This window comes from Streptopelia decaocto (genome assembly GCF_964273445.1).
Source record: "Streptopelia decaocto genome assembly, chromosome: 7".
Lineage (NCBI taxonomy): Eukaryota > Metazoa > Chordata > Aves > Columbiformes > Columbidae > Streptopelia > Streptopelia decaocto.
In genome coordinates this window covers 26,607,588-26,633,775 of record NC_138661.1, presented here as the reverse complement: position 1 = coordinate 26,633,775, position 26,188 = coordinate 26,607,588, and the positions used below count along the sequence as shown (strand labels likewise).

Below are 26,188 nucleotides of genomic sequence, written 5' to 3'. Positions count from 1 at the left end.
AAAACACACAGGGGTCATTTTTTGTGATAATTTTACACATTTATTGCCTCCTTTTAACATCTCCAAACTGTTTAGGGGCTGAAAAGAGTTACAGGACTAAAATACTGAGTAAATATTGAGTACATTTGCTGAAATTCAAGGAAATCAATGGTAAGAAAAAAACAATAGTGAGAAAAATAACTTATTAAATACAGGAGGATTTGAGCAGAGACTCTTGAGAGCACAAGAAAGAGAAGAATGGTAAATTAGGAGAGTAGAGGCAAGCTCCAGTCTTACTGCCTTTGGAGAACACTGTGTTACCAACAAATCTACTTTTCCAATATGAGATGGCAACATAACCTATCCCTTTGAATATCAACCATGAGACTGAAGTCAGCAGGAAGTTGTTGCTAATGTATGCATTCCTTTTTTAACAATAAATGTTGTCTTGATATGAAGTCTGTTGAGGCACCTAGAAGCATTCTGCCGAGCTTAGACCCTCTCAGTCTTCTTTTTCCCTTATTACTATGGCTATCTTAGGGGCAAAAATGCTTCTATGGTAACAGAATTGCACTAAAAATGTCAGAGATGTCTGATGGTTGCTGCATCTGCTCTATGAATCAGAGCAGTTTTTCATCAGCTATTGCTTTTTTACAAGTTTCCAGCATATTTTCCTCCAAAAAAAAGTGATGGTGTACCATGGAACCTTAAACTCTGTTCTTTCCACTCATTAGAGAGCAAATACCAGTTTCTCTATTTATATCTAAGGAAGAAAAGAGCCTGCTGAAAAAAAACCCAAACAGATAAAATAGGAGATACTGTAAACAACTATACAGCCAGTGGAATAATTAAAAGGAAGATGAAATTTCCTTTAAACTTGTTAAGATACTTCCATGACCATTCAGTTGCTGCAATGGAAGGTAAATGGCAGGAGCACTGTTTGAAAGAACCTGAAACAATGATAAAGCAAACATTTTTTTTTTAATGTCATTTTGGTCCACATTGTGTGGATGATTATTTCTCCCTACAAGACAAGATTTTATGTATTTCCTTCAGTCATCACAAACTTCCCTCTTGAGAGTCAAAACTATAAAACAAATTCCAAGAAAGTTGACCAAGAAAGTTATAATACTATTCAGGATTTTACTGTTTGTTATTTAACAAACAAAGAGGGTATATATCCTCTTCTAGGTAATTCACATTTTTAGACTTGCTTAATATTTTGATACATTTATAATTATAAGAAAAATGCAGGAGCATCTGCAAAGAAAAAAAATGTTTACAAATGTCAAAATAAGTAAACTGGAAGGAAGCAACAGATTAAAGTAGAAATACTGAATAAGAACTTACTGAAAATTTTCAAGAAAGAAACAACTTGTTAGTTAAAAATCTTATGATTTTGGGGAAAACTGATCAGCATCTCCCACAGAAGGTATGTGTACCCTTTTCCAAGATTTTTCTGAAAATATTATCATGACCAGTACTGGGAAACATTGATTAATGAAACATTTATAGTGCAACTACAGAGATATCAACTGTGTTCTACAGTTGTGATTTCATTATTGTGAAAATAGATATATTCACTATTACTTACATTCTTACACCACAGAAAGCAGTAATTCTTTAAAAAAAAATTATTCCAAACAGTATGATAGCAGGATTAAGCCCTATCTATGAGAATGCAGACAACATATGTAAGCTACAACTCAGCATTAAAACATTTTTTGTGTGTATGTATGTTCTGTATTTTGTTTTTAAAAGTTATGTTCTTGAGACAAAATCCTGACTCCACTGATGTGTAAGAGAGTTTGACATTGACTTTGAAGGAGGTAGCAGTTTCCTATCAATAGTTTGTTTCTGTTATAAAGTCTTTGGAATAAGACTGAGGTCTATATTTTTGTTACAGTTGCATTGTGCCTTGCAGAATACTACTTTGATACCTGGTCAAGGTATCTAGTCACTATCACATGGATAAATCAAGATTGATAATGTTCAAATTTTTAAAAATTATTTTGCAAGAATAAAGAATGTCAAGCTGCACACAGACCTCCATGGTGATTGTCACTAGCCATGTTAACAAATGTTATGACATTCTAGGGAATTATTTTGAAGACATTTGATATAAAAATTAATGTAACTATAATTTTGATAAATTGTGTTCTCATTGTTTTCAAGGGACAAGTTTGTTCTGAAAAACTGTTGGCTGAACTGACCCTTTTTATTTTGGGCTCCTTCTATGGGAGGAAAAGTATGATACTGTTCAGTACACACATATTAAATCAGAACATGAAGTTTTCTTTCCATACATACCAGTCCTGGTGGTAATGATGCATATCCTAGTAGCTTCTTGTATTGTTCAAAGGTGAAAAACTGTAAATAAAAGTTAGACTGAAATTGCGTTGAAAAAAAATCTGAGTTACTTATGCAAATGAGCAAAACCAAACTACAGTGGAGCTTCACTACCTCGTATCCTGGGTAACTGTGCACAGTTCCGCAAAATAAACATAAAACACTTCTGTTTCACACTCTCTGTAGCAGTGTTAGATGTGCAATAGTAGACAATTAGGCTTCAGAACTGATTTTATTGCTGTATCACACATAATAGCAGCGCAAATGCAATTAATGTTTTACCTAGGAGTTCATTTACAAAACACAGTTAATGTTTTTAATTTATACATTTTTCTCTAGCAACTAATTTGCATATACTGGTGTAAATGCAGCAGCAGATACTATTATAACTCCCAAGAAATCACCTTCACCTCTTTAATATAATATACTGCAATCACTTTCACATTTCTCAGATATTAGTTTACTTTGCATCAGAGAGATGTAGTTGCAGATTTTGAAGTTGGAAACTTTGTAGATTTTTATAATTGCTTACTGTCAACAGACACATTTATTTTACTTTTTCCTTTTTACAAATAAATCTTCCACCCAATTGTCTGCTTTCAGCCAGATGCTCATAAGGTCTGAGCATCCATGATTCCTTAGAGGATGAGTTTCGAAAGCTGTACTCTTGTATTTGAACTGCAAGAAAGAAATGAGAAGCTCACTTTCACCTGCATCAACATGGAAAAAGGCAACCATTTGTAAATGGCTCACTTTGCACCCTAACACTTCTTGACACCCAAATCCATTAATTTTCAGAGTGCTTTTTGTGAAATCTTCTAAAAAGCAAAGTGGAATAAATTAACAGCTTTGTTCTTCCAAGAGCAGTGTTGAGAATAAGCCTGACCACACTGAAGTCAGTAAGAAGCTGTCCATTGAAATACACAGACCGACTTTCACCACCTATTTCCTTGTCTCTGGACACAGAGGCTAAGATGCATCAGTCCATGTATACTCTAAAGAAAGGGTATTTGTGACATTTTAAAAATTCTTGAGATTGGAAAAAAAAATGAAAAAAATTGAAAAAATTGAAATGAATCACACAATCCTGGCCACACATCTGTGTTCAACAAAGATGAACTCAGACAACAGGATATTAGAAAGAGGGTTAACAGGACCATAAGGAGAACCTAAAGATTTTTTTTTTTTTTTTAAGAATGAAGACTGAAGGAGAATAAACACTTGCCTTGCTTAGTCTAGGAAAAGAAATGGTGCAAGAGAGTGAAAAACAAACAATGGAAAGATATGTAACATAAAGTCACTGGGTATAAAAGTAAAAACTACTCGTAAATAGAATGTGGCTTGAAATCTGATGAAGCTTTCTCACAATCAGAGGAGTGGGTTCCTGAAACAGTCTTCCAATAAGAATAATGGGGAAAAATCTTAATTACTTGTAAGGGAGAGTTTGCTATGTTTATGAAGGAGATTACAGAACAGCAGGGGTCTAGACTTGCTGACCTAAGAGATCCTTTCTAGTCCAGTGTTTCCACATACAGAAAATTTCCTCAAAACCCATGTTGTTTCAAATTCTTATTCTGTAAATATGTTGATGAAGCCACTGAATAAGCACTTCAGGTTGATGCCACATAAGATAATTCTGAGGGCAGTGAAAACCATCTTCTAGAATGAAGAACAAGGATAGCAGAAAATTTTGCAGGTTATAAAGACTAGATATCTGAATTCCAGACAAAATCAAAGATATTGGAGGTGTTGTTTCATGCAATTTTTACTCATGGAACAGCACAAGGTCTGTAACTACAGCTCACTATTTGTGAGTCTTATAATCTGTCCAAGAAGTATTCACGACTTTGCGTGCAAAAGAAAAGTGGCTTTTACAGGGCACGTTCAGTATTATGGGACCTAACAAAAAAAATTTGTCACAGCTTCACCAAGACTGCATCAATGCAGGAGGACACCTACCAGAACAAGAGCTGTCACATCTCTGTGACATATATATAACTAGAACTTCCAACTTTCCTGGCTACTTTCCAAAGTTGACCTGTAACAGTTGATTAGTTTAGAGGAAGCTGATTCAAATGAAGGTGGGGTCCTCTGAAAGTCTGTGCATTTTGCTCCCACACATGAGGCCATGATTATGCCTATGCACGTAACAAGCAAAATGCTTCACCACAAGGGGAAGACAATGGAAAATGAGGTCAATGGACATGTGGGAATCGTAAGAAACATAAGGGAATAGAGTTTTTCAGACAAAACAGAAAGACTGGGTGAACTGTGCTGGGCCTCAGCCAAGGAAGACAGGCTCAGCCCCTCAGGGTTCAGTTACCCCAGACCTATCAGAACAAACCAGCTTTTCCATAAACCACTTGTACAGGAACTCAACTAATAAGCACCGCATTGTCTTTTTAACTTGTTTAGAACCCTGTCCTATGGCAAAATCAACAACATTTTTCAATCAAGACCTGCTTCAAATGAAAAAGTGACTAGAATCACACTGAAATTATCAGAGAACTGGGTGTTAATGCATCAATAATGCCACCACAATTAAAAAGCAAGAGGAAATATGTATACGTAATACAAAATTAGGATATTAAATTCTGAAAACTGAAGGACTGATGTTCTGGCCAGTGAATAGATACTATCTTTTTTTTTTTTTTTTTTTATCCTCAGCAGGGATTATTATCTCATTTTGCAGAAGAGGTCCCAGAACTGGGGCCCAGATTTTAATTGCCCTCTGAATAGTAGTATAGATTGAACACTAATGTTGCAAACATCCTGCAAATATGTTTAAAATTGTTGTACTGGTGTTGCCAATAATCAGAAAAGACAGAAGTGTTACTTAGACTGTAGGTCTACCTTTTTAGATAACTGAAGATATTGTAAAGGTAAGAGGAAGTCTCTGAGAAAGTGTCAATTGTAGGTGAGTGAGTTACTTCCCTGAACTAAATTAATTTCTTATTGTGTTAAAGCTTGCTTTATTCCCTCTCTAGCATTCTTCTCTCATTGTTACCCTTCTAACCTTTAATGGAATTTCTGGTATTCCTTAATGTTTTCCATGGTGTTACAGATCTGTAAAATGGTTGGAATAAAGGCAGAAATCCATTACCTAGCAATTTTTTGATCTTAAAAATGTTACCTTAAAATCTATAACTTCCTAGAGTCATAAATAAACTAACTACTTAATAGTAACCATGCTTTACATCATTTTTTACAGAAAACAAAACAATAGTAATAAAACTCAGTATAAATGTTGCTGGGTGTACTAGAGTGGCTAGTATACATACAATTTTGCAAAAAAGTACCTTGCTATGTCATATGGATACGTCCATATGCTATGTCATATGGACGTCCACCCAAAATGTTTTTAAAAACACACTACAATTTGTCTTTTTCTCTACAGTTCTATTAAGTTAATAGCTTTGCGCAAAATAAAACTTAGAATAAATGTATTTAAAACATGCTATTGTGTACAATATTGTCCATCTGGCAAAGATACACTTTAATTCAAGTTACACAGAAAATAGCCAAAGTACTTACCAGATGTCTCAATAACTCTAAGGTAAAAATATATGCTTGAAACAAGATATCTGGGAACACATGAACAATATAAATTTGCCCCAAAAGTTCATCTGTTAACCATTGTATTGGCATCATCACTTCTTTCCTCCAAGTTCAATCTAACATAAAGTTATAAACTTTGAATCTTCGTTTTCCAGAAATACCAGCTTTCTTTTTAGAAGGGAAATAAAGAGAGAGAAAAAAAGAAAGAGCAAGACAGGCATGAGAACATAGTTGACTAAAAGTTAAGCTGTATCTTCAACACTTGTCTGAATAGCCAGGGCTAAATAACTTTATTTTAGTAGATTTATTTTTGTCTGCAAATATCCACACCAGATAAATACAATATTCCAGTAGCACAAGTACATGTCTTCTTAGTACAGAATCTCCCTTGTCCCTTCTCTACTCATTTTTATGAGATGTAAAAGACACTATAACTAGAAGTTTTCAAAAGAAGTTAATTACAAACACAAACTAAGGCTGCTGGAACCTAGAAGCTGCCTCTCTAACTTTTGTGCTTTCACAAGTCTCAAAACCATAGGCATGGACATAGTCTTCCTCTAAATCTCACTAGTCAGTTTGTCAGGGGACAAGGGACATCTGAGGGCTTATTAAAATGAGGAAAAGTATTAGAAGAATAACAGGTGGAGAGTGAGCCAAAAGAAGCAGTGAATTTTCTGTTTGGGTCATATCCAAATAAGGTTAGTGGAAATATGAGCCAAGCTATATTCTCTTCACATCAAAGCATGATACAAACTCCACTTTGGATGTTAGAAATTAGAATCATAGAATAATAGAATAATTTAAGTTCAAAAGATCACCAAGTCCAACAGTTAACCCGGTACTGCCAAGCCCACCACTAAACCATGTCCCTAAGTGCCACATCTACACATCTTTTAAACATCTCCATGGACAGTGACTCAGCTGCTTCTCTGGGCAACCTGTTCCAATGCCTGACAACCCTTTCCATGAAGAAATTTTTACTAATATCCAATCCAAACCTCGCCTGGAGCAACTCGAGGTCATTTCTTCTCATTCTATTACTTGAGAGAAGAGACCAACACCGACCATGCTCCAATCTCCTTTCAAATAATTGTAGAGTGTGATAAGGTCTCCCCTCAGCCTCCTTTTCTCCAGGCTAAAAAAACCCAGTTCCCTCAGCTGCTCCTCATAAAACTTGTGTTCCAGACTGCTTACCAGCTTTGTTGCCCTTCTCTTAACTGTCTCCAGCACCTCAGTGTCTTTCCTGTAGTGAATGGCCCAAAACTGACCACAGCAGTCCAGTGGTGCTGGCCACACTATTTCTGATACAAGACAGGAATCTGTTTGCCTTCTTGGCCACCTGGGCACACTGCTGGCTCATGTTCAGCCAACTGTCACACCCCCAGGTCCTTTTCCCTCAGGCAGCTTTCCAGCCACTCTTCCCCAAATCTGTACATTGCATGGAGTTGTGACCCAAGTACAGGACCTGGCACTTGGCCTTGTTGAACCTCATATAACTGGCCTCCGTCCATTGATCCAGCAAGTCCAGATCCCTCTGTAGAGCCTTCCTACCTTCCAGCAGATCAAAACTCCTAGCCAACTTGGTGTGATCTGCAAGCTTACAGAGGGTGCACTTGATCCCCTCATCCAGATCATTTATAAAGATATTAAACAGAACTGGCCCCAATACTGAGCTCTGGGGAGCACCACTCATGACTGGCTTCTAACTGCAGAGAGGCTGCAATCTTCCTCCTTGAAGATTTTCAGAACTTGACTAGAAAAAGTATCCAAGCAACCTGACCTAGCCATGAAGTCAGCCCTGCTTTGAGCAGAAGTCTCACCAGATGACCTCTAGAGATCCCTCTCTGCTTAAATCTTTCTATTATTCTATAATGATTTCGAATATTGTGGAGTTTAAACCAATTTAGTCAATTTGAGTAAGAAAAAGTGACTCAAGATTTTTAAATTACTCAGGTTGGTAGGAGAGAAATCAAACCTGGGTTTGTATTTTAACTAAACATATGCTGGAATCCAGAAAGCATGATCAGATTGACTTCAACCTGTTTCAAATGAAATGAAATGGAAAGACAGAGAAAACTTCACAATCCAAAGAAAATGAGTTATTAGGAATCTTCTAAATATCATCCATATATTCTTTACTTCCACTTTGCTACTAAATAGACCTTCAGTTTTCTTAGTTGTATTAAATAATTTTGAGATAGGTGACAAACGTCATTTGTTTCTAAAATGCCAATATAAACAAGAAGATGACATTACCAGAACTCTTTTAGGATTCTGTTACAAGGTCACATCCTGTCACTTTATACAAATATTATTCCTCTGTAAAGGAATTGGAATGTGAATGATTAATTGCAGACTAAGGACCAGAATCATATGCAGCCCTTTTAGAAAGAAACAAAAAAAGAAAGGAAAATCAAGACTTTCTGTATAATAACTGCTTTTAGACACATTTGGTGCAACTACATGAAACTTCAAAGTTCTGAAGTAAAAGACAAAGAAACATTTGCTTGAAACACAATGGATGCTTTGATAGTTTTAGAACTTTAAGAGGAGACGCTTAATTATGAGGTTTTAATTACAAAGGTTACATGACTTAACTAAAAAAAGTTGACGTATTGATGTATTTTGCTTAGGAATGTTACTAAAATAATGCTCTAAAAATCAACATAAAGGATAATAAAAGAAAGTCACATCAACATTTGACAGCAAATACACTTTGACAGGCTAGCATCTATTTCAACTGTAAGAGAGCTGGAGTGAAATGTTCTTTGCATGATGAATAGTTGTACCCATTACTATGTTCAGTCTGTAAAAAAGTAAGAGTATGGAGTAGTGTGCTCTTTGGAGTACAAGAAAACTCTGGGCAGCACTTCAAATCTACAGATATGCTACTTCAAATTACTGAGTATTTATTAGGAGTGGCTTCTTTATTGGCTTCTGTGTTAATTTATTAAGCTATTAGTTGTTTTGCAGTTGCTAAGCATTTTCAGTCAAACAAAATTACTAAACTAGAGGTAATTATGAGGCTAAAGTATCACTTAAAGTATTTTATTAATTTTGATTGTATAAAATAATTGTGATTTTTTTTTCATTTTATATACAGGTCAAAAGTAGCCCAGTATTTAAGAGCCTTATCCTACACTTTTAATTGAGCAGTTTTTATTGTGCTATCAACAGGAAAGTTTCCTCCTAGTAAAAATCAGAGGATTAATGTGCCAAAGAAGTTTAAGATTCTAATGTCAATCAGTGGGGGAGAAATAAATGTTTTACAGCTGCCACTGTCCCTACTCATATTTTTAAAGGAGGAAGTATAGGGTTTTTACCTTCACCGCCCTTTTGGGTGTTTCAGCCAAGATGGGAGGAAATATTCCTTTGTAGAAGCCAAGCAATCTGTTGAAGAAAAAAAAGAAAATATTTTTGTATGGATAAACAACATATCATTGCCATACTGCCAATTCTGTTTTCACTTTGGAGTAAAGCTACTAACATTTCAGCATTTCCAAGCATACAGACAAATAACAACACTCTTCGCTTACTTGCTAAGTAACTAATGTGCTACCAATTCTGTCATGTACTGGTGAGATGATATAAAAAAGTCAGCAATGAATAAGCAAAAATTCAATTTATTTTCTGAGTAGACAAGAAACTGTATTTAAAGGAAGAGCATGAGTTTTGACAATGAAGGGGAAGTATTATTTAATTGCTTTAATTTTCCTGACATAGAAATGATAATATTAAAAACTGGAGTCATGAAACAGAGATTTGGAAAAAAAACATGACTTCTGCAAGTTGCATAAAAAACCCTGCATGCTCATCTTCAGACACTAGGTTAAGAAATCTTTTAAAGTTTATTTTTAAATATGCCTCAGATTATTTTTTGGCAACTTAGTTTTAGCACAAGTTAGCTATTCACAGAGCCATAACAGCATGTATGTATTTCACCTTGGAAAAAACATTTGGGTAATATCTTGCTACCATACTCATTTAGGTCTTTGCCCTTCTCTTGTCTGGCTTCATAAACACTGAAAGAGTTTACGATAGTTGTTGACTTTTGGAGCTGGCCCTAAGCCAAAGATCTACTTGTTGCAATGCTTCACTTTGAAACAACTAAATTATACTTATATACGTGGATAGCCTGCTACAAGCACACATGGCATTTGCAAGCAGCCTAAGCTCTGCTTACAAGGCCAATGTAGATGCATAATGCTGGGTCTTGGGAATGCTTTAAAGAACAAGTAGTTCTCAAAATCCCCAGGTGAGGTAAAAGGAGACATAGTTCTTGTCTGCTAGGTCTCCACATAGTTAGTGCACATGGATTGTTCAGAGAGGCATCTAATGCAATTATCAAAAAGCTATCTTGCCAGCCAACAAGAGTATGTCTTACAGCTTATCTATCTTGAGTTTATATGCCTCTTTCAGGACTATAAGACGATTTTGTCTACAGAGGAAATTACATCTTAAAGCAAAGCATTTGTGCCTTTTTAAGATGTTGAAAGGTGGTGATGTTAAAAGGTGGTGATTCACCTTTCTAAAACAGCCTATTGGAATATTCTTTCAGGGTGTGGAAGAGTCATCACATTGACAGATTCTCCTACAGTTAACCTGTGCATGTTAAAGGAAAACAATATTCCCCATGTGAAAGTAAAACGCCACAAATGCTATACCATTTGTTTAATCCTTCTTCTAATGCTTCTCTGGAGTTCTCTTAACCTGCTCTAATATAAATAAAATAATGTAGGCTTTGTAAGATTCCCCAGACTCGGAATACCACTCATCTGCCCTCTGAAGTAAGCAAGTTATGAGTTCCAGTCCATGATAAAAGGAAAATTTGAACATTTTAGGCAATGATGATTTCATGACAGAACACTGAAAGTCTTTGGGTAGGAGATTTCAGGAATTCAGCTGAGTCATCAGATGTTTGAATTTCCCTGAAGTCTCACTTTCCAAACACAGATATGTATACATACACACATTTATCTATTTCTATCCACATAGATATGGATATAACTATAGATGTCTATAGATATGGATATAAAATACAGATACACTAGATCCAGTCTTAGTCTCTAATAGTTCATACATATATATATATACATATTTATATACATACCTACATATATACACACAAGAATATTCTTGCTGATTCAGCAAGCTATTGCAATGTTGAATAACTTTAAGCATGTGATTCATACAGTTTAATGTGAGTTCAAACTGAAACTCAGATCCAAGTAGGATCAGCTACAAGAACACAGAACCCTATAAACACTTTCTTCCTTTCAGCTCAGTCTAAAACACTGTAAGCATATCTACAATTGGCATCTTATTTGGAATTTCTAGTACTCCAGCATGATGGGAATTGGAAAATGAAAAGTGCTCAACTGCTCTACTCACAGGTGTAGCTCTGACTGCAAAAAAAAGTGAGACCCAAACTCAGTCCAGATTTTCTCATTAGCAGGAAACGCATAAGCAAAGAAATGTGCAGTGTAAAGCAACAATTTAGTTCTAAAAATGTACAGCAGCATTACCTAGCTTTACACAGCAGTAGGTTGCTTTTTCAGGTTGCTTCTTACATACTCAAATGTATGCAGCCATTGGATATATCAGCCTTGTAACACTCCCATGGTCTCTGAGGATCCCAGTGAAAACTTTTCAGAGAGAATGTGGAAGGCTATACCAGGAATTTGAGCAACAGATCTGCAATCTCAGCAATCTTGTGAGGCAGTTCACAGAATCACAGAAACGTTTCGGTTGGAAGGCACCTCTGGAGATCATCTAGTCCAACCCACTTGCTAAAGCAGGTTCACCTAGAGCAAATCACACAGGATTGTGGCCAGGCATGTTTTGAATGGCTCCAGAGAAAGAGACTCCACAACCTCTTTGGGCAGCCTGTTCCAGTGCTCAGCCTCAAAGTAAAGAAGTTTCTCCTCATATTTAGATGGAACCTCTTATGCTTTAGTCTGTGTCCATTGCTCCTCATCCTGTCGTTGGGCACCACTGAAAAGAGCCTAGTTCCATTCTCTTGACATCCATCCTTGAGATATTTATAAACATTGATAGGATCCCCTCTCAGCCTTCTCTTCTCCAGGCTGAACTGACCCAGCTCTCTCAGTCTCTCATAAGAAAGATGGTCCAGACCCCTAGTCATCTTTGTTAATTATTTCTAAAGAGTAATTCACCATGCTATCACAGCTTGGTGTTGAAATACCAGCGATTCAGATCATCAGCAGACCAGGCAGCAGAGTGTTTGAAAATTCTAGAGAAATGGGAACTGAAAATATGAAAAGCAAGTATACATTGTTCCTGAATCACAGAAGGGTTGGGGATGGAAGGGACCTCTAGAGATGACCTGGTCCAAACCCATGCTCAAGCAGGACAACCTAGTGTTGGTTGCCCAGGGCCATGTCCAGACAGCTTTTCAATATCTTCAGGGAGAGAGACCCCACAATCTCTCTGGGAAACCTGTGCCAGTGTTTGGTCACAGTGAAAAAATGTTTCCTGCTGTTCAGATGAACCTCCTTGTGTTTCAGCTTGTGTCCATTGCCTCTGGTCCCATCACAGAGAACCACTGAAAAGAGCCTGGCTGCATCCTTTTGAACTCTTTCTTTATGTATTCGTGCACACTGATGAGATGCCCCCTGAGCCTTCTCTCCACCAGCCATAACAGTCCCAGCTCTTTCAGCCTTTCCTCAAATGAAAGAAGCTCCAGTTCCTTAATCATCTTAGAGGCTCTTTGCCGAGCTCTTGGCAGTGTGTCCATGTCTCTCTTGTAGCAGAGAGCCCAGAACTGGGCCCAGCCCTCCAGATGTGGCCTTGCCAGTGCTCAGTAGAGGGGAAGAATCCCTCTTCTCAACCTGCTGACAACACTGCTCTTAACATGGCCCAGGATACGAGTAGCCCTTTTGGTTGCAGGGCACATTGCTGGCTCATGTTCAACTTGGTGTCCACAAAGACCCCCAGGTCCTTTTCTGCAAATCTACTCCCCAGCTGGTTGGCCTCCAGTATAATACTGGTGCATGGGATTGTTCCTCCCAGGAGTAGAACTTCACACTTCTCCTTGTTGAACTTCATGAGGATTCCATTGGATCATTTCTCCATTGTGTCCATCTGAATGGCAGTACAACCCTCTGGTATATCAGCTGCTTCTTGCAGTTTTGTATCATCAGCAAACTTGCTGAGGGTACATTCTGTCCCATTCAGATCATTAATGAAGATGTCGAACAGAGCTGGATCCAGTCTTGAATGCTGCAGTACACTGCTTGTTATTGGCCTCCAGCTAGACTTCATACCACTGATCACCACCCTCTTGGCTTGGCCATTCATCCAGTTTTCAGTTCGTGTCACTGCGTACTCATATCTATGGGGATCTTATGGCAGACAGTGTTGAAGAGCCTGCTGAAGTCTAGGTAGGAAACGCCCACTGCTCTCTCCTCATATACCAAGCCAGCCATTTCATCATAGAAGGCTAGTCAAGCATGACTTATCCTTTGTGAATCCATGCTGACTGCTCCCAGTTGTTGCCTTGTCCTTCATGTGCCTGGAAATGATTTCCAGGTTTAGTTGCTTCATCACCTTCCCCTGGATCAATGTGAGACTGACCCACCTGTAGTTCTCTGGATCCTCCTCCTTGCCCTTTTTGAAGATAGGAGTGATATTTGCTTTCCTCCAGTCCCCAGGTACCTCTCCCAGATGCCATGATAATTTAAAGATAATTGAGAGTGACCTTGCAATGACACCAGCTAACTCTTTCAGCACTTGTGGGTGCATCCCATTGGGGCTCGTGGACTTGTGTATGTCAAGTTTGCTTAAGTATTCTCTAACCATATCCACTTCCACCAGGGGTAAGTCTTCCTTATACGAGACCTTGCACCTCTCTCCAGACCTTTGAATTTCTCAAGGCTGGCCTTGCCACTAAAAACTGAGACGAATAAGGCATTCAGTATTTCAGCCTTTTCCATGTACTCGGTTACCAGAGCCTTTGCCCCATTCAGCAGCAGTTCCACATTTTTCCTAGTCTTGCTTTCACCACTTAGATATTAAAGAAACTCTTCTTGTTGCCTTTGACATCTCTCATCAAATTCAGCTCCAGGTGGGCTTTGACTTTCTTAACTATGCCTCTGCATGCTCAGACTGTCACTATGCTCCTCCCACGTTACCTGTCCCTGCTTCCACCTTCTCTATACTTCCTTTTTATGTTGGAGTTTTGCCAGGAGCTCCTTGCTCAAGCACACAGGTGTCTTGACATATTTGGCTGACTTCCTGCATGTTGGGATGGACTTCTCATGAGTGGAGGAGATTCTTGAATACTACCCAGCTTTCCTGGACCCCTCTTCCCTCCAGAGCCTTATACCATGGGACTCTTCTAAGCAGATTCCTGAAGAGATCACAGTCTGTTCTCCTGAAGTCCAGGGCTGTGATCTTGCTTTTTGCCTGGCTCCCGCCTCTCAGGATCATGCACTCCACCATGTCATGGTCACAACAACCAAGACTCCCTTTGACCTTCACATCCTCAATGAGACCTTCCTCATTTGTGAGTATGAAGTCCAGCAGAACACCTCTCCTCACTGATTCCTCTTTCACTTGTGTCAATAAGTTATCATTAATGCTTTCAGTATCTCCTGGGTTGCTTATGGCCTGCTATGTTGTCCATCCAGGATGTAAGGAGGTAGTTGAAGTCCCCATGAAGAATCAGAGTCTGCAAACACGAAGCTGCTTCTAGCTATCTGCAGAGGGCCTCTTGTTCCTTCTGGTCAGGCAAGCCATAGTAGATCCACTACAAAGTGATCAGTATTGGTCTGCTCTTTAATCCTTACCCGTAACTCATAATTCACCCTCAGGCAGAGCTCTGTGCACTTCAGCTGCTCTCTCCTTGTCTTCCTGCTCTGCCCTTCCTAAAGGGTCTGTATCCCTCCATTGCAGCATTCTAGTCATGCGAGCCATCCACCACATCTCTGGGAACCCAAGAAGATCCTACCCCTGCAGCTGCACACAGATCTATGATTCCTTGTGTTTACATCCCACACTGCATGTCTTAACGTGAAGGCACTTCAGAGAGGCTTCCTTGCTTACATGCGAATGTTTGAGGTGAAGCCACTGAAGCCCTGTTTTGTTCATTTTGTGTTCCTCATCGTTCACATCATCCCGGGTGCCTTGCTTGTCAGCCCTATCCATCACTCCCTCAGAGCTGTGGTAACTCTCCCTCCCTTGTGGTTCCTGGTTTAAAGTCCTTTTTACCAGGTCAGCAACCCTGTGGCAAAGATACTTATGCAAAGATATCAATGTACATGACACATCAAGCTGATCTGCTTATCACAGCTGTAAGGTGCAGCTTTTGAAGCTTTTCTGCTGGGGCAATCTCTACTGTGAACCAGGAGAATCTGCGGAGCTCAGCAACTATATTCATGGCTCCACAAATCCCTAAAATTTTAAGGGACCTGTAGTTACAGGGTTACAGGGTTTCACTGCTTTACTCCTCATTTTCTCTGTGGAGGCAAACCTCATCAGGAAAGACTGACAGGAAGGAGTTAAGGTCTGTTCCTATGGAACAAATTAAGTTTAGAGATTTAAAAACACATGAAAACTTTGAGGATATGTATCTATATACGCAATATGAAATTCAGTAAACATGGTAAGAACTAGCTCAGTATTTAATTACGAACTGTGGTTTAGGTTTTTTTTCTTCCTCATTTGAAATAGAAACAGAAAAAAGGTTAGTAAGCACAGCCAGTGAGATGAAAAGACTAAAAGAAAGGAGGAAGCAGAAGACAATCCCATTTCACGACTGCCTATTGTCAGCTGAATAATCTTTTCCATAAAACATAGTCTCTTTTAGAACCTTCTGTGCCTGAGGTAGAGGACAAGCAGCTGCTCCCAAATTTTCCAAATAATGCTCTACAAATCATGCCCAGTGAAGATACAACAATTATTTGAAATTTTTGCAGAATGAGCTATTTACTTAATTAAGTGGTGGTAACAAAAGCTTGAATGGCTTTGTCAGTCAGAAAGTACATACACAGTGATCTTGTACTTCTCTTTTCCCTGGTCAATAACACTGTGTTAGCCTACTTGCACACACACAGTATATTTTTTCATATCAACTAATGAATGGTGATGACATTTCACATTTGAAAGATATTATCACCTGGATATAGGCCTTCCTTCAGAAAACTCGCATTCAGAAAAATTATGGAACAGCAGCAGCAATCACTGCAGCATGTGATAGAAGACAGAGGATGTGACATCATATCCCCAGCTAGAGACACTGGAAAGAATAAGTAAATCTCTAACAGAAACACAGCTACATCTCATTTGGTTTTAGCATTAAGGGTCTAAATGAACATCACCATTCAATTGTATTCTGGGCAACAGCCCAAACTCATCTTTGCAGCGGTTGATTTTGAAATATTACAGTCAATCATATCTTCTCAATTTGTTCTTCCAGTCTTTATCCTTCTGGTTTCCATTTCTCGTTTGGAAGTCTTGAGTCATTCACCCTGGCAAGATGACCAACCTAAATCAGTTATTTTCTCCAAATTATTCTGAAATTGGGATCTTGCTTAGTTTGTTGTTTTCTTCCTCTGTCTTTCACATAATTTTCCCTTTAAGCATCTAATAAAACTGATTGAAGGCATGAACACAATATTCCCTTTCTTCTATTGCTGTCACATCCAAGTCTCTTACCCACATTGTTTTATAACTGAAACAAAAACTTTCATGCTTTCATTACCTCTGCATTATCTCAAGTAAAAATAAAAGACCTGAGTTTCACGACCATGTTGGTTACATTAAATGAATGTGCAACTTTCTGATTTGACAAAATTTTTTATTTCAACAAAAGGAAGGAATTTTGAAGGCATGCTTGGTAGTAGAGTGGGTGTTCATAAAGAGGAACAAAGTATATCTAAATGTAATAAAATTTGCTTAGAGTTTCACTTGTACCAGGAAAAAGGTATCTTTATTTCATGATATGTAGCATGTTGTGAATTTATTACTAACAGAGAGTAAAACAACTGAAAACAGGGCAATATTACTTGATTATAGCTATTAGTGTGAAGTAATCTTTATGTTGACCTATTTGGAGATTTAAATGATTTTAAATTCCCAGAAGTTTCAGGAAAACTAGTGAGTGTGTAGTGAAGGCAAGCACAAATAAGTACCTACTGCTGAGAAAAAGTGACTTACAGTTTAGCCATCTATTTTGAGAGCAACAAGCCACTAGTCAGTTCATACATGTAGTTCACCCTCAATCACAGTGCCTACAACCTTTTGCCCAGTTGAAGAGGTATGCTATACGGAAGGTTGAGTGTCATTCAGGGGCAACAGGAACAAAGTTAAAAAGATATTAGATGCTGGACACAATCATAGAAAACCAGGCTTGGATATCCTGTTGTTGGCCAAAAGTCTTTTCTTCTTGTGAAGTATGTTATATGTATTATCCTACCGCAAATGTTAAACACATGTCCCTACAGGAACCTCATATGAAGCTATCAATGACACACTTAGCCAAGTTAGCTTCTGAATTTCTATTACACAAATATATTTCTTTATCTATCCTGTGTCTACTATACAGATACCTACTATTTTAGACACCTGTACTAAATACTAGGTACTTCTTTTCACAGCACATTTAACTTTTTTCACCAAGTGTGTACTCATGAAAATCACCACCACTTGAAACACATGAGAATTAGGGAAAATTAGATTTTTTTTTCACAGCAAGTAAATGTAATACAGAATTATGTTAACATGTGTCTGTAGTAACACTGATGTTACAGTATATGCTAAAAGAAGATCAAGAGTCCAGCTGTGAGAATACTAGAAGCAGACCAACTCATGAAAGAAATCCCTCAAATCAGTTAAGGCAACACAGAGTGTGAAAAGTGACTGGTTAAAAGGCAAGGGACTGTAAGTAAAAGGTACTCAAGATATTTCAGAAAAAACACTAAACAGTGGAGGATCTGGCTCAGAAACAATCAGACTGGCCAAGAAATGGATTAATAATCAACATCAATCTAACTCACTTATTCAAAATGACAGTCATCACTGTATTTACTGCATGTGGGTCAGATTATGAAGTTATTACGATCCATCATACATGTGACTTTGGTATTCTTACTGAGGAATAAGTCTTTCTTCCATGACTTTTAATCACTTCTCAATCTCTTGGTCAAAATCCTTGCTAATTTTTGGCTTTCTACTCTGCACTCTGAATTTATACAAGTTACAGGACACACCTAAATAAAATCCCTCAAGAGAGGGAAAGATGAAACCTTCTCCTTCCTTTTTTTGTGTCATTTGTGCAGCAAAAAATAAGAGTAAAAAAAGGAATCCTTGTTAAAATTTGTCTCTATTAAAATGATGACCTAGCCCTCTCTTATACTACTTATTTCTCACATGCTTTCTGTGTTTTGCTATACTAAAAATAAGTTACAGGAAGGTGAAGTTAGAGCTTTGCATTGTGATGCACAACACAGTCTCAACAGTTCTCTGTGTGTAAAAAAAGAACATCTTGTTCTGGCTTTTTTTTTCCCCAAGGATTATTATAAATTAATTAGTTAAGTGGTACATTGTTTCATGTACCGCTTGAGTAATAGGTTCATGTGTATTAGATTAAATTGGATTTTTTAAAAGTAGATAAGTTCACACGTCTGCCACTTGCTCTACCAGTGCCAGGGGCCTGTGAAGCCCGGCTGACGGCTGCTGCCGAAGGGGAATGGGGCTGCCCAGGGGATGGTGACACTGGGGGTGGTGGGGCAGGACCCCCAGCTGCAGCAGCAGCCCTGCTCACTCGGCAGAGCTCCCTGCCACCTCCCCCTGCTCCTTCTTAACACTTGTAGTCTGGGCCCCATGGCCAGTGAATGGGATATTAGTTTTGCCCACGCTTCTGAGAAGCCTTAAGCTGGTCTGTTTGATGTAATTCCTGCTGAAATCAGTGCAAATGGCAGCATTATTATCACTGGCAGCTGGTCTACACTCTTACAAAATTGCCTGCATGTAATCACTAGCTGGGCTGTATGGGCTACGTGTCTCATTTCTTACAACTGACAGCATTTTCTTCCCCTGAAGACTTTCACTCTAGCTGCCCCTTTGTTTGCAACAGAAATAAGCTACAGACATGCCAAAACAGCTTTGCCTAGAGCTTCTGAAACAGAAAAATTCTTCATTGCGTTTTGGATTGTCAGAACTGGCAGAATGCTGCATTTGTTCAACAGGAGTTTTAGTTGTTCAAACACTAGAAGAGAATTTAAGTTGTTGTTTGTTTTTTTTTTTTTTTCCCCCTTTTGCTAACAGTACCGCTGTAACTGGTATGACAGGAAGCAGTCACTGCTTTAAAGTAGATCCACACCTACATCTACAGAAACTAAAGAATGCAAGAAAATTATTCATTTTAAATTTTGTTACCAGAGGAAAAACAGATTTTTGTAGCTACCTGCTTAGAAATCTATTTCTGACACTTAAAAAAATCACAGAGAGGATAACTAAATGTGTTTTCTGGAAACGACTTGCAGCATTTCTCTGTGTTAAGCTGATGCTGTGATTCATTAAATGAAAAATCATGAGATTAGTAAAATCTCTGTGCTTGCCCTGGGAGTGCATCCTACTCAGATTAGTTGTGACTTCATAAAAATACAACATTAAGCTGTTTTAATTTCATCAGAAAAAATGTGGCTCAGGAAGGAAATTTTTGATTGCAAGTTAATGTTAGTCTTCATTGTAATAAGTTATACTCTTCAATATCCACATGCATAATCCCTGGGGAGTTATATGACTACATGTATTCTTTCCCATCTGCTAGCTAAATATGAGATTCAAGAGGCTTTCAGTGTCATTATATGAATTAGTGACTCTCCCAAGAGGACTCTAGTTCATGATATAGTGAATAACTTACAATGAGATTTAGAAGACCAACTTTCAGAGATCATTTTGTGTTTGTATGAGTTTTTCACCTGCAATTATTTGCATGTGTAATTTAGGTTACTTAGATGTTTTTAATTTACAGATGCAATCAGTGATGCAGATACTTGAACTGCACTGAACTGCTGGCAACCATAACTGCAGGTGCAAAATTGTGTCTACAATGATTTGGGTTCATAAATACATCAATCTTCTGAAGTCTAAAGTAAAACTAGGCCAATAGTGGTTCTATACTTTTTTAACAAACTAAAAATCTCACACATTTTTCCTGTTTCTCAAAAAAATCTCAAGACAGCAGTTTTTAGCATTAAAAAGAAGAGGGTGTCATTAAAATACACAAACATGCACGTAATTATTAATTTGATTCCATCTTTTAGCATCTTGACCTTAGGGGTGTTCTTCTTACTCCCTTTACAAAACCTGTAGCAGGAAATCATAAAAGACTCATGATTTTGTAAAAGTAACACTGCTAATAGTTGGAACAGTAGAGAGCAACAGTTTTATACACACAGAGGTCAAAGTGTGCAGAATTGGTAGCACTACTTAGGCAGTGAATGGCACCATGAATACATACACATACTGGCACTTGAATTTCCATCTGGCAGACAGTTGTGGTACCCAGATGTACCATGGGACTGAAAGGTATTATTATACAGACGTGTGAGGAAGCTCACACAGGTGGCTAAAGACAGACAAAATACCTCTGTGTTTGGATTCTGTTTTGAATCTCTGTTCACTCAGAAAGTGCTAATCATTATAAGAGAATTCACTAACAGAATTTTTCACTTAAAAAGTTATTATAGAGAGTTTTATGCACTTGAGAGTGAGGAAACTCTTCCTCAAGAAAGCAGAAACTTCTTACAGTAGCAGGTACTGTCCCTAGGTACAGGGACACAGTGTCACAGATCCTTTCCCACCCCTCTGGAGTGCCATCATGCAGTGCCAGTGTGACACAGCGAGGGCATGGGTGTGAAACTAAACTCCAGCCCTTTGTTCCAGCCAGCTCATCCCAGCCCAGGTTTTACCACTTAAGAAAACTGTGTCAGATGAAGATCCACATCACAGGCTGACTGTCATGGATGCTGGAATGATGCCCAAAAGGGTACCTCCTGTTCTTCATGCACCGCACACAAGTGCCCTAAAAATACCATATGGATTAACACATTTTCCTCAGTGTTATTCTAGCCCAGGAACAAGTAGAGTTAGCTCCCTTTTCAGGCAATATGCAGCAATGCTTTCAAACTGATTCCACCTTCAATATTATGAAACTCTCATAGTATGACAATATTCCTCTTGCTCTTCCCACACAATTTATAAGATACAGCACTATGAAGTCATGCCATTGCTTTGTCTAGAGAGGTGACTAATCTTCACTCTGAGTTTCTCAAAGGGAAAAAAATAAGCAAGGTAGTTTAAATGACTGAAAATTAAGAAAACTTACTGAAGACGTACCAAAGGATTACAACCAAAGCTGACTGTTAAATGATTAGAAAAAGATTTTGCAAGGCTCTACACCAGTGATATAATTCAGTAGAGTTACTGACGAAAAACCTGCTACAAGATTGTGATACAGAGACATGTAAATACCTTTTGAGTCCAGATCAACAGGCAAGACAAATGTGTGAAGGGAAGAATCACATAGTAGTCGCCTTTATTATTATTATTGTTACATATTATTCAGTGATCTACTCTTGTTTTATGTAGCCATGCCCCACCTGCCAATGGTCTCCTCATCTGCATAGACATTTGTAAAGAAACCTGACAGATTTTTTTTTTAAAGTAATGGAGTCTGTGTCTCAGTGATGTGGCAGTTTCTACTGGATTAGTTATTTTTTAAAAAAAACTTGCAATATGTTATTTGAGCTTCAAACCTGCCTCAGCGTGTTTAACTTGAACACCTCTTTTGAAATGTTTTCTTTTTCTCAATATACTCTTCTGATCCAGCACCTTTCTCATCTTGAATTCTTCTGCAGAAAAGAAATTTTGCCACTTCAGCATTGAATAAACAAAAGAAATGAACCCTCTCTCCCAGGTTACTTTAAAAAGCATACAGAGTATTTTACTTTACAAATGAACACAGCAATTCAAGTGAAAATTCAAGCAAATGCAACACAAAGTATTTTACAGCAGATAGATTTTTTTTTCATTAAACCTTTCTGCCTTATATGACTTAAAATAATAATATCTTTTTAACCATCAATACATCAAAAAGAAAGCAAATTTGAGTCAAATTTCTTTTTCACCTAGATCTCATATTTTCTCTGAATTTGCAAAAGAGAAATCTTTTTTCTTATATAGCTCACAAACATGCCATGAGGCTTGCTCAGTAACCAGCTCTGAGCACTTAGGACTCAGCCAGATTAGCTGGAGATTGTCATTGCACCTCTGCAGCAGTATGATTTGCCATGATCTCACACTCTGTAAGTGTAACCGTAATTTGCAGCCACACTACTTCCTTGTTCACCATCATCAGAGAGCATTACAAAGTCAATATAAACAACATTTCACTAGGCATGACTGAATGATTACCTGCTATGCTGCAGAGTTGATTTAGAGCCACCTTCTCTACGGACAGCACAGCCAGCAAGGATATAAGAACACATTTATATTGTTTTAATTGGGGTAACAAGCATTCAGAACTACAGTTTCATTGGAAACCTCTGCCTGGCAAAGTGCTGTTGAAGACAAGGAAGTCTGTGCTACAAGCAGATTTGCAAGGCAAGGGTGAGCAGAGAGCTCCAAGTGCAATGGTGTCTGCTGGAACTGTAGCTGGCTTTGAAGGAACAGGTTGTAAAGTCGTTTAGAGCACTGGACATCCTGAGGCAAGGCTCCAAGAAAAGTCATCCAACGCTATCAGCATCGATATACAACATAGTAGGTTCTTCTATGGGTTGTGTTTTGCTGTAACTTAAAAAGGCTAAAAAGCCCACAGGTGTGAGCGAGCTTTTAACAAAATGTGTCTGCAGTTCAAGAAAGAACCACACAATTTATGATTTTGTACTGAAACTACGTAAAACTAGCAATACAGTGAGTTAAAAAAAAAAAAAAGAGAAACTCAGCAGTGTTGTCAACAGCTTTCTGTTCTGCTTTTGGGTTACAAAAATTCACACAAGGTTATCACCTGAGGGCAGCTGAAAATTATCTAAACAGCTGCATAAGTAGAATATGAGAGAAATTATAAATTGTTGAGCAGTAGTATTTCTGAAAGCAGTAGTTTAACTTAACTTTCTTTCTGCCATGATCTGCTGATTGGTGTATGATGAGTTTTTCTTCCAGGGAAGTACATACTTTTTAGTAAACAAATTTTTACACTTTCCTGTGTAAAAGTGAGTAACAGTAACAGACCTATGGACTGATTAAACTCCTGCTGAAGTCAAAGTAGTCCTCTTTATTTTAGTAGAGTTTCTACCACATTTTTTGCAAAGAAGTTTTAAGAGAGTTTCAAGAACATAACTACCCATTTTCTTTCAAATATTACAAGTTCCTTAGGTTTTTTTTCTAAGCATTCAAGACTCTTGCAGCTTTTTTGTACCTCTGGTTTGTTCTTCCTGTTTTTTTCTTCAGTTTTTTTCTATGAAGCCTATAATCCCAGTTCCAAGTAAAAAAGCTTGGTACCATTAGTTATTCAGAGACAAACCAGAACAGACTACTGCTACATTCAAACTTTAAGCAAAAACTTTAAGCAAAGCCACTGAATCTTAATTATGAATACTGATACATTGCTCTATACAGATCTATACCTCTAACAAACACAACCGGGCTTCCATGAATAATATTGTACCTTTTGATTCAGGATTTATAACAGGAATGATTTTTTGTTGTTTAGAGAAACTTAAAAAATGACTAAATGTACATTCTGATCATGAATGTAAAAAACTTACACTTGAGCATATAAAAAAATCATAAATAATCAATATAGAGTGGAAAGAGAAATGTAATACTTTCCATCGTCTCTGGGGTCTGCCCTACACATGGACCTCTTGGAAACCACAAAGTATAAAGCAATGCCTCATAATGTAATGAATACCTGTACTTTGTAGGAAAAGTACATCTACTATGCATACAGATGCAGAATGTAGCAGTGCATGGAGCCCTGGTACGGCAGCTCGAGTCTGCTACCATTTGAGCTAAAGCAGAACTACATTAGCTGGCACTGACAGCAGTTCATTTATCCTGTCTGTGGGCAAGCCATCACACAGCAGCAGCACTGCACACACACAGCCAGAATCACTTTTCAAGCAAAATGAACAGAGAAAGGAGGTAAAGAGAAAAACACAACCTTGTATTAAGTTTAATGTATATACCCATCTAATTAATTCATTTTTCAAACTTATTTAAACCTCTGGGAATGCAGCCTTCCTATGAGACATTATACTCAAAAGGCACTACATCACAGCAACTCAAGCACATAGAATCAGCTTAGAGATGATGAATAATGAAGTATTACTTGAGATTTTCAGCTTATTCACTCCATACTTGTTTGTGATGATGTGGTAAAAAAAAATGCTTTGGATCTCAGTTTTAACCATTTTACTGGACATCTGGTGTTTGCTGCTTAAAGTTTCACTATTACCAGGGTCATTGTAATTCTATAGCACATATGGGCCAAATTCCCTAGCAGTTTTTTGTGAATTCTGCGGCAGTGGAAACATCTGTAGCTGTGCATAGTTCCACACATACAGAACTCAGAGTAGCTGCAGAGTGTTCTTGGATCTTTTGCATTTCAGTGTCCAGGAAATTACCCACTCTAACAGATGATCTTTTGGTAATATATTAAAAAAAAAAATATATATATATATAAATATATATATTTTATATATATATATATTATTTTATTTTATTTTATTTTATTTTATTTTATTTTATTTTATTTTATTTTATTTTATTTTATTTAACCTTCAGTGGGATATGCCCAAATCTAGTAAAACCACACAGATTCTAAGTGCTAGCATTCTATTTTCATCAGTTATTAAAGGAAACACTAGTGCCTCAGTCTTCATGTTTTTGGAAGTACACACAGCATTTGGAAACATTTTTTTGTAAGTGGGTGGACTGATGCCACGGGAAACTGGCCTACGGTCACTGAAAAGTTTGAGAACTGCAAACAAAGCCTAGGCTACAAGAATCAAAGAGAATAAGAAAGACATTTAGCAACAGAATCTCACAACAAAGGGCTAAGCACTGTAATCACTAATTCTTATCTTCTAAGGCAAAAATAAAGATTAAAGAAGTGGAGCACTACATCTGCCATTTGTGCGTTATCAACATCTGTGTTAAAATTATTTGAATGACGCTATAGTATAATGTAAGTTTCAGTTATTTGTTTTCAAATGATAGAATAAAACTATAACTTTTTACAAATAAAGGCCTGTGAGAATTAACGGCCTGCAATAAACAGTCTCTTATTCCCCAGACCTGGAAGTATTTGTGCCGACTGGTTAGGATTAAATCAATATATTACAATTACCTGAACTTGATCCAAAACTCTGTTTTCAAAAAAAAAATCCTAGCACCAGGTTTCTTTTCAGTACTGTAACACATCACTGACTAAGCCACCAGAGGAGCAAACTAAATTTGTTCTGTTATTTGCTGAGTCACTGAGCAGTTCTTGTTGTATGTGCTTAGACTGGCAAAGATTGGCAGAGTAAAATTCAGCTACATCTCCACCTAAATTCTACTCTGAATTAAATACTAAAATCTTAAGAATTAAAGATATTGAAGGAGACTTATGCTGGGGTTACAGTGAGTTAGCCTATAGAGTTTTTTTTCAGATTCAGAAAAGGATTTGTAAGTAATTGTACAGAAGAAAATACAGTATGCCAAGAGGATCATAATAAGCAAAAGGGGTGAAGAACTGGGCAACCTGCCTATATGGATAGTGCAGCTTAGAGGGGACAGCATAAGGATGCCTACCGCAGGAGAGAGGATCTGTGATAGCAATTATGTTACAGATATTTAAAACACATTTAATAAGTGCACAAACAGCTGCATTTAGTAACTGCTTGTTATGCTTGTTATAGGGCAAGCATTCTTGAGTGATGTACCTCATTTAAGAAATGCCTAGATCTTCCTAACAAAGCTTTCCGCAGATGCTCATACCATCTCCATACCACAGTCTTCCACACTCATTTGTACTCATATAATTATCAGTAAAACTGTATGGCACTCCAGATCACTGAAGAGTGGAGAAAGAAATTCAAAAAAGGAAATTCTGGGAACAGTGAAAATCTTTCTGCAATTGAAATCTTCCAAAAGAAAGAAATGTGTGTGAGGTGACAGCACAAGAGCAAAAGAAGCTAAAATGTTAAACCCATGATGCATGTGTAACCAGAGCTTCTCTGTTTTGATATTCTACTCAGGCTGACGGAAGAGATGCTCCATAGAGCTAAAA

The 26,188-nt window shown here is 37.6% G+C and overlaps 1 protein-coding gene across 2 annotated transcripts in view; it reads right to left on the bottom strand.

Moving 5' to 3' along the window:
* SLC25A21 (solute carrier family 25 member 21) overlaps positions 1-26,188 on the bottom strand; it is a 256,619-nt gene that overhangs the window by 18,590 nt on the left and 211,841 nt on the right. Inside the window, exons 4-5 of one of the 2 annotated variants that reach the window (XM_082058839.1) lie at positions 9,210-9,276; positions 2,290-2,349 (exon numbers count right to left, since the gene is read on the bottom strand). In XM_082058839.1, the coding sequence (XP_081914965.1) occupies positions 2,290-2,349; positions 9,210-9,276 (127 nt within the window). Of the gene's footprint in view, positions 1-2,289; positions 2,368-9,209; positions 9,277-26,188 lie in introns of both variants that reach the window. The other variant, XM_082058840.1, reaches the window with a different exon arrangement.